Source organism: Chenopodium quinoa, unplaced genomic scaffold (genome assembly GCF_001683475.1).
Source record: "Chenopodium quinoa cultivar QQ74 unplaced genomic scaffold, ASM168347v1, whole genome shotgun sequence".
Taxonomy (NCBI): domain Eukaryota; kingdom Viridiplantae; phylum Streptophyta; class Magnoliopsida; order Caryophyllales; family Amaranthaceae; genus Chenopodium; species Chenopodium quinoa.
Window position 1 is genome coordinate 9148793 of NW_018744367.1, and position 16002 is coordinate 9164794.

The 16002-nt window shown below is 36.5% G+C and overlaps 1 protein-coding gene across 1 annotated transcript; it reads right to left on the reverse strand.

Annotated features, from left to right (window-relative positions):
• Positions 1 to 29: 29 nt before the first annotated feature.
• LOC110696646 (ABC transporter B family member 6-like) lies at positions 30 to 15296 on the reverse strand. Its single transcript, XM_021873999.1, has 11 exons — positions 14487 to 15296; positions 10236 to 10290; positions 9961 to 10136; positions 9670 to 9870; positions 5689 to 5948; positions 5290 to 5600; positions 4954 to 5174; positions 4465 to 4805; positions 3465 to 4264; positions 3109 to 3350; positions 30 to 1828 (listed from the first exon to the last, which is right to left on the reverse strand). The coding sequence occupies exons 1-11, from the start codon at positions 14868 to 14870 to the stop codon at positions 599 to 601; spliced, it is 4221 nt and encodes a 1406-aa protein (XP_021729691.1). The 5' UTR covers positions 14871 to 15296; the 3' UTR covers positions 30 to 598.
• Positions 15297 to 16002: the final 706 nt, after the last annotated feature.

Sequence of the window (16002 nt, forward strand, 5' to 3'; positions counted from 1 at the left end):
ATGACACTCCAAAGCTCAACCTTCAAAAATGATTCAAAACGCAGTATCCTGTATATACTTCATATATTTACAGAAAATTACAACTAATTCTTCACTCCTCAGTCCTCACTACTCAAGGGTTCTATGTTAAAAATTTTACACCAGTAAATAAATTCTTTAAATCAATACAATAGGTGAAAAGAAACCTAGCACAGCAACAAAAAATTAAGAAAAAAATTGATAAGAAAAAAACCACCCAAAAATAATACACTTTCCCCCAATAGAATTGATAAATATTAATAAATGATTCATCCGGACGAAGCAACCCAAGGGCTACTTACAAGCTGCCTCCCAAAAAATGCACTGACCTCCGACAGCCCGTTCCAGAGGCTAATAGAACTCCACACAGCCTAATTAGATCCTATATTCACCAAGTGTAAAGACCTATTACCGTTACCATAGGCAAACCATGAAGCCTCCAACTCTTTCCACTCCCAATCTTGTGAGATTGTGACTAAATTAATAATGAACATTTCCTTAAAGAGTCAACAATATATACTATGGCTGACTGAGATCACCTCGACTGATCCAAAAACAAAGATCAATACCGCAGTCCAATCTAAACTAGTCGATTGTGGCGACGTCCTTTTACAAAATGAGGCTGCATTAAACGAACATACAACCCATTCTTTGCCACCAAAGCATCATGTGCCCCTTCCTCAACTATCCGACCACCATTAAGTACAACAATATTGTCTACATGTCTCATCATTGCAGCTCTATGGGCGATGAGAATGGTTGTTTTATTTCCCATAATTAGCGTATCCAGGGCTTCCTGCACTACTCTACTAGATTCTGACTCAATAGCAGAACTTGCCTCGTCTAACAGCAAGATGGGTGCATTTTTCAATACCACCCTAGCAATAGCTATTCGCTGTTTCTGCCCAGGAGTCAAATCTACACCCCTCATACCGACATGGGTGTCATAGCCATGAGGCAAACTACTAATGAAATGATGAGCATTTGCAATCCTAGCTGCTTCTTTAACTTCAGCTTCACTAGCATTATGCCTTGCATAGATTATATTTTCCCTTACTGTAGTCGAGAAAATTACTGGTTCCTGCTGAACTACACCTAGATGGCTCCTCAACCATCTCAAGTTGAACTGCTTCAGATCTCTCCCATCTAGGAAAACCTGACCAGCAACAGGATCATAAAATCTCTCTATCAGAGAGATTATAGTGCTCTTCCCAGAACCTGATACTCCAACTACAGCAACAGTTTGACCACCCCCAACTTTAAGATTGAAATTGCTGAGCACTAGGACTTCTGGACGTGTTGGATAACAAAAATCAACATTCTTAAATTCTATGCTTCCATAAACATTAGGCGGTTTGAGGGCAGAGGCATCATCTGGTTCAATCTTGGGCACACGATCAATGATTTCAAATACAGAGATGAGAGATTTCCGACGTTTAAGAATGTAGGGAGCTAAACCAAATGGCTCTACCAGAGCAAAGGTGGCAAAGGAGAACACCATGTATTCTTTGAGAGCTGTAGAAAGATCCATGTACTTGTTCTTGACAGATATCCCCGTGTACCACAGAAGAAGAGCATTACAGGCAAATAGAAGAAACTGAGAAAAGCCAAAACCAAAACCAATTGCCATCCCATGAAGAAAGCTCTTCCTGAGTATTTTCTTCAATTGCATTCTGTAGAGCTCCATCACCTTGTTTCCCGCACAAAAAGACACAACAGTATAGATATTTCTGACTGCATCTTCAAGGACTAAAGATGCTTTTCTGTGCATTTCTTGAATTCCCCTAGAAAATCCAGCAAGCCATAATTTCTGCAGAACAAATTTAGGTACTGATCAGACTCTGAAACACCAAACACATCAATAAAAAAACTGATGTCTGCTAAATTAATACTGCAGGATAAGTAAAATCTGTAAAATCTTCAAACTTTGATGTGGAAATCAAGTGGAAACAACCTTTCTGTTATCACATGTAGGGTTCTTCAAATTTTAGAGGCACTGGGATATATGTTGCTATTGTTGTAATTTTAAACTTACCAGAATTGAGAACAAAAATGTTATTGTGCAACATAAACCCGCAAATAAAGAATTTCCTTGATATACAGTCACACTCTTCGCACAAAACTGTGTTCATGGAACAGGCAAACAACTACACACAATTCTTCTCAATCAATCCCTTTGTCCCAAAATACTTGAGCTTGACACATATTAACCACTACATAGTTTTAGGTGGTGATTCAATTATATTATTTGACATGGTATTTAATTGTGTACAAGTTGTTAGTATGTTGGTAGTTCTTTTTAATTTTATTTTATTTTTAATTTATTGAAGTTAATGACCTTACTGTGTTTGTGGGATTTTTTTTCTTTTATTATAATTAGTAGGTAGCAAGGAAAAACAAAAGGCAGTAAGGGACCTCCCTTTCTCTTTAGTATAGTTTGAAACAAACTCCTACGGCAGTGATTATATGACTAAGACAGCAAGTATCCTTAATTAAAAAAATATTTAAAAAAAAAAGGGATAATTTAGGAATTCCATATGAATAAAAGTTATTAACAATGCAAAAATTGTGGGAACTGGGAAATGACCAGATATATAAATGATCTGCTGATTGCCATTATGAACTATCAGCCTCTTTAAGATGAAAACTGTTTTATGAGACTAAATGACCTTAATAATAACCAACACAATAAAGGAAAACAACATTCTTGACGTGTTATCAAGGGCCTGTTAAAAGAGAAAGCCATTCAGTGCACTTATAGTAGGCTTTAGTAGTTCTACAAACTTCCAATAGTCGGATATCCGCTGTAAGCTATTAGCACTGTGTAAACTTATTAATAAGAAAATTGCAGTAAAACCAAAGGTTCACGTGGCTACAGCGCCACACATAGAAATTTGAGAAACAAGAACGTGAATAATTTGCTTATGACAAAATATTGGAAATTAGGATGAGTAATAATACTATGGAACTCTAAATCTAACCACCAAAAAGCCAAACTTGTCTTTCTAAATTCTAACAAAACCACTCCAAAACCTAGATACGAACATGTACTATTTAATTAGATACCAACTCAAAGGGAGCAAGTCAAACCTGCGCAACAGCAGAGATGGTGAGGACTGGAAGTGTTGCTAGAGCCACCAGGGCTAATCGCCATTGTAACAACATTCCAATGAGAACAGCCACTATTACCGCAGCACTATCTTGTATAAAGATAGAAAGACGATTACTAAAGGCAGCACGAACAAATGTTGCATCATTTGCCAATCGCATGGATAAAGTGTCGGCACTATTTTCCTCATCATCAAACCATCCAACTTCATTTCGTAGCATAGCTGTAAAGCCAGTGGACCAAAAGTATTACATAAACAAGATACATGTGGTTTGCTTAATAAGTACCATTTAAAATTAAGATATTGGAAACATAGCTCAAATGTAGAATCAGGTACCTGAAAACATCATCCTCCTGACTCTTTCAGTCATTTTCTCTCCCATAATACCAAAGTAAAAATGCTGCAAGAAGTTGGCAACCACTGTCACAATACCCATGCATGCAATGATCAAGCACCATTTGTCAACCTCGTGCCGTAGATGGTGACCTTCACTAAATCTGTAGTAAGTGGTTACTATCAACGCAATAACATAAGCAAGAAGAGGATTAAAGGAACCAAATATAGCTGCACCGATGCTTCCTAAAACTGCATACAGCCATTCCGCAAGGCTAAGCTCAACTAGCCTCCAAAATGAAGGTGGCTTACGATTTTGTGAATCCTTCTTTTCTTTTACTGTTATTGGCATGTCATCAATTTCACTATTAGGGCGACTAAAGGTTTGTGAATGGGAACGTTCATTTTTGGGATCAGATGTTAAAAGTGGTGAAACAGGGGATTCGGGATCTGATGCATTAGAGGTTTGTCGTCGTGCAGCTTGAACATCAATTTTTGGTAACTCAGGCAGTCTCATTTCAAAACTGTCCTGCCTGGTCATAGATGGTTCCTTCTCTGCTTCATCTAATAAATTGCCATTACCATTTTCCCTTAACTGCTCAGAAGGCGGACTTCGAACATTTGGCGACTCTAGAGAGCTAAAAGCAGCATCTGACATCCGAAAAACATGGCCACCAGAAACTCTCTGGAGAGATGGTGATTTTGCCATTTTAGGAGATGATGATTCTTGAAAGTTGTGGCTTGCAGACAAGTCACCGTCAATCTGGAAAGTTGCTCCCTCCTTGTATTTCCTTACTGGCATCCTGTAAAAGGAAATTTTGGAAGTAAATAATGAAGAATTTTACAATATCCTTAAGTTCCTAGAAGCAAGCAACATAACTTTAATAGTGGTCTATGAACAAGACTTAGGAATGCACATAGCTTAAAATTACTAACAAGACCACCATTAGCAAAAGATTCACCACGTGAAAGAATGTGGAAACAGTTCAAGGGCATGCCATACCTCCTAGGAAGTTTGGCTGCCTCTTCACATTTAAGAAGTTCAGCATAAAGACCATCCAAGTTCAGTAATTCATCATGTGTGCCCATTTCAACAAGTTGGCCCTCTTCCATGACAGCTATGTAATCAGCATTTTTAATTAAACTAAGCCGCCTGGCAATTATTATTGTGGAACGCCCTAGCATAAGAAGATCCAATGCTTCTTGAACAGCTTTTTCAGCTTCAAAATCAAGTCCTCCAGTGACCTCATCAAGGAGAAGAATAGACGGATTAGAGAGCACTGCCCTTGCGATTGAGAGCTTGATCTTCTGCTCTTCTGTCAATGCCAAACCAGCTCGGCCCACCTGGAATAAACAATTAATTGTGAATTGTGATGGAAATGCGCGTGGAGCATGGTTAACACCAAACACAAGGGATCCAAAAATTAACATGTATTACAGAGGCAAACCACATGCTCCAAATCAATACAAATATGTATATCAGAAGTTCTACCTGTGTATCATATCCTTTCTCAAGTGAGCTAATAAATGTATGAGCATGTGCTATTTTAGCAGCTTCTTCAATTTGGTCTGAAGAAACAGATCGCCCATAAGCAATATTGTCTTTGATACTTAAGCTTAGTAAAGCCGGTTCCTGCGTAACTAGACCGATTTGACTTCTTAGCCATTCCAGTTGGAGATTTTTTATATTCTCTCCATCAAGGAGGACTTCCCCTGCATCAATAGAAGGAAAAATATCGTAAATATTGTACTGCATAAAATCACAGCTGGCTACAGTCAGATAGCAAGAACAATATTTTTGACACACTGAAGAAAGAAGTCATGTTACCTAATGTAGGATCATAAAAACACTCCATGAGAGGAATGATACTGCTCTTTCCAGAGCCATTTCTCCCAACAAGCGCAACAGCCTTTTTAGCAGGAACAGTGAGGTAAAACCCACTTAGGATAGGTATCTCAGGACGAGACAGATAGCTGAAATACACATTTCGAAACTCAATATTACCCTGAACAGAAGCTAAAGTGTTGCCATCATGATTTGTAGTAGAGGATGAACGGCTTATCATTTCAAATAGTCTATAAGCAGCAATCCGTCCTTGCTCAAAAGAATAGAAGTTTGTTGCTGCTTGATTCAACCCGCTGAAACAAGGAAAAAAGGTAAATAACTCAATAATAACAAGTTTATGATCAGCTAGATAAAGGATATCAATAAAACAAAGATTCTTACAGGCCACTCAGAATCACAGCAAAGAGTGCTGCAATTATTTCCCCGCCATGAGCTTTTCCATGAGTCACCAAAAATCTTCCTACCCAAAGCTGCAGTGCACAAGAACAAATGGCCAGTCCATATGTAAAGCCAAGCCCCAGCCCTTGCACAAGACTAATTAATATACCATATCTGAGGGTTGCTTGAAGCGATGTTGCATAAGAATACTTAGCCAACGTCTCATTTGTGAATGCATATAGTGTTCTAATGTAAGACACAGCCTGCAAAAGCATTGAGATCATCACAAACACATTTTAAAAAAAAAAAAATTAGCATCAAAAGAAAACTTGGCCAACATCTCATTTGCGAAAGCATCTCATATAGTGTTCTAATGTAAGACAGCATAAAAAGAGTATAGTGTTCTAATGTAAGACAGCATAAAAAAATTAGCATCAAAAGAAAACTTGGCCAACATCTCATATAGTGTTCTAATGTAAGACAGCATGCAAAGTTATCACCACTACATTTAAGAAAAACAAACATCTTAAGAAAATGTCGCATAAAAAGAGCCAAGCTGAGCTGTTTTCAACAGACCACAATAATATACCAGACTTAAAGAGCACTGCTCAACTTTATATCACACGTGCATGCATCAGCCTTAGCATTCAAAGTCTTATGATAAGTGTATTTATTACATTGAAAAGCAGATCATAATGTAAGCAGATTTCCATCAGAGTTGTGGCGTGTAAATATCAAGATAAATCCACACAGATTTGTAGTGCAATTTAAGTATATTTGATCAGACATGTCTATTTCATGAGTAAATGTATGCCAAGTAATAATGGCATATTTTGCCTGAGTAAGTTCATAATTCGGCCCATACTAGAAAAAGGATCATCTTTGGAAATAAAAATTACAGAGTACACACAAGATTCAAATATAGCTATATTTTTACGAAAAAAAAAAAAAAAAAAAAAAAAACAGAAAAGAACTTTCTATAGTGCAAATAGAATCTCGTCCATGTAATATCTTCTTTATACCAAAATCATTCCTGTCAGCCCAAAGTAGAGGCAAAGTTCATTGGTTGGTCATTTCAAAGACCACCAGTCACTGGAAAGCAATAGTTACCCTACTCTCCAAGCCTTTTCTAATGACAAAAATAGCCCTTTGGAACTTAATTCCAATTGCAAACGATTAGACTGGATCTAGGGTGTTGTAATGCCTTTGACAACATTGGAACTCTAGTGGCAACTCCAATTGAACAATAAGATAGTGATGCCAAAGAATGGGGTCAAGCATATACACCAAAAAACAAAAGCTAATTTGCATCTAGTATCTACACTAACTTCAGCAATCTCCTATTTTTAAGTGATAAATTTCTTTACAGTTGGTTACTTGTGTCCAGAGGTGGTTGTAATTTCACAAGTTTTATCTATGATATATCCGTTTCTTGAACTGGTTGCACTCACTTTTTCAAAACCTACAATGCATACCTTTGACCATTTTTATCACTAATTACGTATAAGTAAAAATTATAAATATTAAACAAGACCGACATGGTAATATTTTGATAATTGTATGAATGGCAATATTTGGTCAAAAATTTCAAACTGACGCCAAAAAGTAAAGTGTAAAAATTTTATGACAATACAAATCCTAGCATAATCATGGGTAGTTATGCAGAGCTCAAGGGGGGAACTTGTGCTTCTCTCATTTGAAGTAATCTCTCAAATGAAGTAAACGATTTTCTTATTCAAATTTATTTTCAATTGGAAATTTATTAAGGTATAAGTGGGTTTGTTATAGGTTTGAAAGAATACAGTAATAACCTCTACAAGCAAGATTCATTCAATTTAGTTATTCACATGCATAGTTTTTACTACCAAGGTGTTATCTTTTGTCTAGGTTAGTACTAGTCGTCACGAGGAAAAAGCAAAAAGTATACTGGATCTAGCTATATCCATCAACTCAAATTCAACAGCAAATTTTCTCAAGAAAGGGAACTTCTTAAACGACGATAAGTTAAGGCATTTTTTTAGATGAGCAATGGAAGCATTGAGACTCAAACAAGGAATTAGCCTTTGTCAACCTTACCTAAGCTCTTCAACTGTTAGAGAATTCCAGCAATCAATTAATCAATTGAAGCCTTAATCCCATAAGTGGGGTCAGCTACATGAACCAAAAGTGAATATTCAGCATAGTCATCCACAAAAATCAACCCCCTCAATCCCTTACGATCAAATAACTCATTCTCAAGATAAAATTCCTGCAACTAAAGTAAAACTGAGTCTAGAATGGACTTAAGGAATTTGTTGTTGCCACTATTGAGGTAATAGAAAAAGAAGAGGAACTTGTGAACTACTTGCAATTAACTGAATTTTAGGAGAAAATAGGAGGTTCAATGAAAGAAAGGAAAAGATGGCTCCTGACGTTGAAATCTTATGAAGGTTATGAGGAATTTGAAGAAAAAAAAGGATCAGCAAATGGCAAGAAGAGGCTCCCAAAGTCATAAATAATAAATTTGGTGCAAGAACAACACACCACACCACACCAACAAAAGTTAAGGAGAAAGTTGTAGGAAACCCTTTTATTCAGATCAAAGACAAAGCTTTATGGACATTATTGTGGTTTTAAGTCAGAATCATCCAGGAGTGGAATCCAAACATAATTAGAATGCGATTGTTAGGTCCACTAAAAGATTGTAGTGAAGGTAAGCATAACCATACTCATGGCCAGGATGCAGTTTGTAGCCATGAGTATGGCTTATTCTTGTGATAATTATTTTGCAACTCCTTCAAGGCTTCAAGTGATCTTTCCAATCCTCCAGTTCACCCCAACCATTATTCAATCAACAGAGGTTCGGCCTACAACTTCCTTTCCATGATAACAATTTCTTCTCCAAGATAAGGATAAAGTCGGTGCTTTAGAGATTCCTATATTACTAACAGCTATTTGTTTTGCAGGAATACCATTGGCTCCAATTAAAGATCAACATGCAATGCTAGAGACAGTTGGTACCCTTGCCACAAGAGATTAGATGCCCCTACCCCCATGTTTCATTATTTGGCAATATGGATGAAAAATAGTTTGTAGCTCTCCTACCTCTATTAATTTTCTTTTATTCATTTACCAACATTATGTTACCAGAACACGGGTACAAGTATTCGACATATTCGAATATCTGGTACATCATTTATTCATTTACCAACATTCTATCACTTAAACCTTAGATCTCAAAATTTTCGACTAAATCTCCTTCCCTTTATGTTGGGTTACTTCAATGACTTCTGGTTAGAGTAAGTAGCCATAAACTCGCGTATCCAGACTGTACTTCAAACCTGAACAGTGTACGGTAGCATTTTTGCATGACCGCAGTATAGCTTCTAGTTTATAATTATGTTGTTTTACCAGGTATCTCAGAAAATGAAAAATCCCAACACAGAAGTGAAGGTAATAGGTGAGTGAGTATCCATACAGCTTTGTATACTTATGGTTTTCATTTTGAGTACCACTTACTACCTCTACCTCCATTTCTAAAAGTTATTAATACTTTCCACTCACTCTCTCTTACTATATTCACATATTTCTTACACTCACCCACCTCATTGTACTCTTTCTTCCTTATCTAGTGCATTGTAAGGCCACGCAAAATTTTCCACTCACAATCTTGTATTTTAACTTTTTTCATTACCCTCTTTGGTGTAGATACTTATGACCATGCAAAAAGCAATTCTTACCTTTGATTCGCACTCACAAGGTGTACACCTCCTTTTTCTTCAACAGAACCACCTTCTAAAGATGAATGACTTCCAAATAAACACATGTTGTAGCATACAAGGAGATCAATCAAATTGCGGGGAGAAAAGAAATAACATATTCATGTTGTCTACAGCAAAAGTACAAACCACAACATGAAGAAAAGTTTATTCACATAACTATTTAACTAAAGAATTTCTAGTTTTGCTATTTAAGAGTTGGCTCTAAAAGATGACAAATGTAAACCTGTTCAGCAATGCTCGCTGCTTCAGCATACGCATCCTGGATATTCTCTGCAAGCCTGTGAAGAAATATATTCGAGATTCCTCCCGCAGCAACAATGAATGGCCCAGTTGCTAAAGTTATCAGGGCAATCTGCCAACAGTTGATAAATCCAACAACAAGACCGCTGAAAAATGTTGCCATATTGTGGATATAATTACCAACCTGATGCACAAAAACACATTATTTAGAAAATAAATGAAGATAAATCAAACCACTTAAATCCATTATGATCACGTAAGCAATGAACGGTACCTTTTCACTTAACGCTGATTGAATAAGCAGCACATCGCTCAAGACTTGGCTAACTATGTCTCCATTGTTTCCATATGTATCAAAGAAACTCATATCTTGATTCAATAACACTTGTACATACTTGGACCTGATTACAGCTGTTTGTCGCTCGCCGGTAAGAATCCAACAGGTGACCTCTATAAATGGAATATGTTAGCTTTGATGACTTGAGCACATTAGAATGATCTGGCCTGATGTATAAGATTCACAATAAAATGATCCAGGCTTTAACTTACCAATCCACCCAGCAGCAAACACACCAGCAGCTATATAGACAATTCTTAGAGTGAGCTGCAGCATGAAACAGAAGGATTAATTAGTATGTTCTCTAATTAATATAATTGAACTATCTTCTATAATCAATCTGAACCCAAATTTATCTATGAATTGGCTTACATTGAGAACTTGCTTAAAACCAATCACTTACTTTAATACTTTGTTCATCCTTCTTGTAGGTCATAAGCAAGGTAGGGAAAACTAACACATACCAACTTGCTGGCCAATTAATTGTCCAGCATCACAAGTAAACTGTCACCATACATAATATTAGGTCATGCTCATTTTGTTTCTTATAAAGCTAAAATTCAAATTATGAAACCACAATAAGTAGGTTTCCGGTTGTTTGCTGACAGCTTTCAAAATTAACATGATTATTATAGATAGGACTAACTTTAAGTTCATTGTTTAATCTATATCATGACTTTCAAAATCATAAAACCAAAAACTGAAAACTGGCAGTGATATCAAGCGGTCCATTACATACTAATATTGTTTTACTAAGAAAATGGAAGGAAAAGAAAGAACAAACTCTGCCAAAAAACACACTACAAAATAAATCTAAGGGCAAAATACCTTAGAGACCATGCTTGGAATAAGGAAAGTTTGGAAGAGGTAATAGAACATTGAAGGTTGTGGTGAATTGGTGATTAAAGGAAAAGGCTATATTGGGAGCTGTTATCCTTCATGTTAAGCCCTACAGGAGTAGATAACTATTATCTGGATTAAGAGGTAATCCATTCGTCGTCTCCTTTCCACCATATACCAACAACCACAAATCATTCACCATCTCTTTGTTTTTATCCTGATACCCCCTTAATTGTATACCTCATTCCAAATTGCCAATCTAACCAAACGGAAATATACTCACTGAATGCCATTCACCTATATTTAATCACTTACGTATGGTTTGGCATAAATTTCAAAATTCAACCCAAAACATCAAGTTAAAAACCTAAAACCATCCTTTTTTCCTTTTTTTTTTTTTTTTTTTTGGGGGGGGGGGGGGGGGGGGGGGGGGGGCGCTTAAAAACATCCTTAACCATAAGAGTATATAACACCCTACAGATTTAAGTGCTTTTTAATGTGATGATTGTATACTCCATTCACATGGGCAGTTAGCTGGTTCTAATATAAATAGAACTGGCCCGACAAGAATAAACCTGAATTTACATGTAGACATAGTTCTAATATGGCATATATTCCAAGTAAACACAAAAATATGCGCATAGAATTGGAAGGCTTTAGCAAAAATTGTAATAAAGGATTTTTTTGATATAGTATTCTAATTTTAGGCTGACTATTTTGTATTTTATTTATCTGTTTAATAAGCTGCAATTTTGTTATCCTTCCAACAAGGGGTGCATTTTTATTTGAGGTGGTTGAGATTAGGAGCAGTTTTTTTATACACTGAGGCACTGAGGCGCTAGCGCCTTTTTTTGCTCTAGGCAAGGAGCATTCAAAAAGGCGCACTTGAGGGGCATGAGGCACATCATAGGCACACTTGAGGTAAATATGAGGAGCATAAGTAAAAAAATTTCAATTGTTTTATATTGTGTGCCTCACTTCAAAGAAGTGCACGCCTCACTTCAAACGGTTCAAAGAGGCACACTGAAGCATGCCCAAGGTGTGCCTAGGCGCAATAGGACCTTTATCACCTCATTGTGCCTTTTTTATACATTGATTAAGAGTAAGTGTTTTAACAGTGTTAGAGTCCATGCTTGTGTGTTTTGGACTAAAATAATGCTACACCTATACATTAGACCCCTCGTATATGAATCATTTAGATTTGTGAATTAATGAAACATTTAAAATTTCTTTGCGCATTGTTACACTCTTTGAATTCATGAGTTGAAATGAATTTCTTTGTTGTGTTAGAGTGGGAAACCATGCAAGTACTTGTATTCAGTGAGTGAAACCTGATCAAACAAACTATATCCCAAAATCCTTAACTACAAAACCTATCAGAAACTTAGACTTTCATGTTCATATCCTAACTTTACTGGTAACTTCATAGCCTGGTTTGGCACCATCACTGTACTGCATTTACCAATCACAGTGAATCAGTGCTACTATCCTTTCCTAACTTTAAGACCTAACCAACCCCCTCCCCTGGATCCTTCCTTCCTCAAGAATCAATGAGGCTTAGTCTACTATACTAAAAAAAAGTATCATGACAATGGCCTTCAGTGGTTTCTCCTATAGATTGTCACTGAATGTGACCATGAACTGGTTTTTCTAGTACAAGAATGGCATCATGTAGAGTAGAGAGGTCAAGAGAAGGGAGTAAGAGAACAAAGAGCAAGTTGTGGATCAAATAAAGGGAAGGCAAGGGAAGAGAGGAAATACACAATGGGGACAGCATTAGGAAAGAATCATAACCATTATCCACACATAAATGGCCCTCCCAAGCTGTTGACAGATAACACCACAAAAGGATTCTTCACTAACTCAGCAGCATGAAAAGAAGCCCACAAAACACTTTAGAAAGTTGCAATGTAAAAGTGCATGGAGGAGGAATTTAATTAAAATTTGAAGCAAAATAGAGAGCATTAATTAACTCATAAAATTCCCAGATAAGATAAGCACTTCTTTTTGAGAGCTACTCTGTTGCTCTGTGAACAAAAATTCTACCAATTGAAAATTATGCTAACACAAGTCACCTACTCTTTTATATATAGGAACAAGCAGAGTATCCATTTTATATATCTTTCCAGAAATATGTCAAGATAACATGGTCTTCAAGGAACAAATTGTTAAAAGCATCCAAGACGCTTAGTAATCAATAAAATCAGATTTTCATGATATATGAAACCCCCATCCTCCCTTATCTTCTCCCACCTAACAAGTCACAAGCCACCAACCCTCTCTTCCCTCCTCCATCATAATTGCAGTGTCAATAACCATGGATAGGCTGGTTTCTACACATAATTGACCTAGTGATGCTAAATTGAACTTTTTCTTGGTCAATAGGGTTCATATATTGTGAATTTTGGACAATCTCTATCCTCTCCTGATTATTCGTGAAAAAAGTGGAGAGGAAAGAAAAAAGATTAGAGGAAGATGAGAAATGGTGCAATGTTAAGCCGGATTATTATAATTAGTGATCATGCTGATGCCATGGTGGTACAGATGCCTCTAATCGGGAGGTGGTTGAACTGGTGAAGATACTGGCTTGGACTTGCATCAATTGTACGTAATGGAACTTGATACCTTGGGGGGGGGGGGGGTATTCTTATATTGTCTTGGTTATGCATTACATGGAATTTGACATATTAAGGGGAGGTAGGGATAAAAATTATTCCTTGAGGAAGGGAAAGTATGCACAGAGATGGAAACCCACAAAAAAAAAATGCACCACACACTTGGTAAGAGAGTGAGCAATTTCATTTCTGCACTTCACAAAATGGTGGAACCAATAGGCTTAGTTTTGTTATTATAGCTTTCTGTAAATGTACAAACAGATTATTCAAAGCTACGGCCACACTTCTCTTCTTCACAAAACTGTACAATTTTGATTTCTTGTAAAGGGTGATCATTCTCCTATGGCTATTTTATATCCAAAAATCCATCTTTAGTATCTAATAGAAGAAAAAGGTGAGCAGCATAGGCAAATCATAACCCGAGCCACAATTCCACTAAGGAAAAGTATATAATGGGCAACTAAATAATAACCAATGTGAGGTAACGAAACAGTATAGAAGAACATAAAATGATGAATCAGATCATCATGTAGGCTCGTATAAATCGAGGACAGCTTGTCCTTGTGCTTAACAAAAACAAAAAAAAAACTATGCTTGCACATTCATCTTTGTGAATCGAGAGACAAATCCATCGTCTCTCCCCATGTAACTCCAGCCCAAATAACAGACTAACAAACCAATGTCATCTACCTCACGTCAGACGTTTAAGGCTCATTCCGTCAATTGGCAATTGATACTTTCCTCAATAAACATCATCATAACCTAAAATTAAGGAAAGTAAGCTCTCTACCCACACTCTAGCTAAAAAAATAATTCGAATTCAGAACACAAATGTGATTTTTTTCACACCTCCAAAACAACTCTACAGTTACAATCTCATACATCAATTGTACACCCCAAAACATACCTAAACAAATTTTCATAAAATATAATCAGAAAAAGTAAATAAAAAAATAAAAATAAAAAAAACTTAGGGTTTGAGCAAAAGAAGAAGCAAAGCAAACACACCTCAATAAACCTACTATGCAAATCCTCCTCACTAACAGACTTCAACGAAAGAAGCTGAATAATCTGAGCAAAATAATGCAAATAAACAACCAACGCCGTCCCATGAGCAGCAGCAGCAAGCGAACCAACCGCCATAAGAAACCAATCAAGTCTGTCAGCACAAGCAAACAGCCTCGAAAACGGAACCGCAGCCGGTGGCGGCTCGATCTCATCCTCATTTTCATCCTCCATTTCATCCTCCATCTCCGCCGCCGTCCCCGTACCTTCCGGATTCATATCCATGTACGGAGACGGCGACTCCGGTGGCTCCGATACTTCCGATACCGGCGTTAACGGTTGTATGTGTGGTGGGGACCACCCAAACAACCCCCGTGATATATTCATTATTTTATCTGTCTTCAAAATTCACCTAGATTCTCGCGCTTTTCAAGATATGCTTTGATCGGAAATCACTCCTACTCAACTTTTTTTTCTTCAAATTATTTCCGATTTCAGCTTGATTTTTTGAAAATGGTTCAGAAGTTGAAACTGAGAAAATTAGTGAGGAAATTGAGCAGATCTTTGTTGTTGAAGTTGGATGTTTGAAGTTTGAAGTTTTTCTCTCTCCTGCTGTTACAGACTTACAGTAGTAAAACTCGGGCGAGTTGAGGTGAGTTGAGTAGGTGAGTGAGTGAGTCAAAGTAGGCGGGAGTGGGTTTGACTCGTCGTCGTTGAACCTTCTTTCTCTCTCTAAAAACAAATAAAAAAGAAAAAAGAAAAGAGAAAAAAAAGAAGGAAATGTTTTTAGAGAGAGAATAAAAGAAGAGAGAGGAGAGAGGAGAGAGGAGAGAGGAGAGAGAAAAGGGGGAAGAAAGGAAGAGGTAGGTTAACGGCGACGACGACGTTTTTCAAAATTTGTTTGGAGATTTGTGAAAAAGAAGGCGCTTTCTTCAACGGATTACCAAGGGTATTTTTGGAATTTTCACTAATGGGTCTAATATTTTTAAAAATTTAAAATTTTATTTTATTTGTTTAATTTTTAAAATTTTAAGATTTTATTTTATTACTTTATTTATTATTTGACTGGCTAAATTTTATTTTGATTTACTTTATGGTTTTGGAGATGAAAAAGGGAATGGGAGAGAGGGGTGACATGATTATAAATGGTGGTGGGTACTTTTTGTAGTGATGCCAATTAATTTAGGCTATTTTTATTTATTTTTTGCTCCTTATTTATTTTCTAGTATTTTAAATGATCTTCAGATTGGCTCAAGAAATTATCTTTCTCTTTGATGAGCACACGAATTGTAATGAGGTTGTTTTTGGAGTTATATAAAGTAGAGTGTCTTTAAGGGTAAATACAAGCTAATTTCTAAGATATACAAAATTTGTTAATCACATGTCATTTTTGTAAATAAATCAACAACTTTTTCAATAAAAGCGGGTCTCACAGAGATTAATTAGGGCTTTCTCGTGCATTTAATACGTGGGAATAAAAAAAATTTAACTATTTTATAACTGGTAGTAGCAGGGTTTT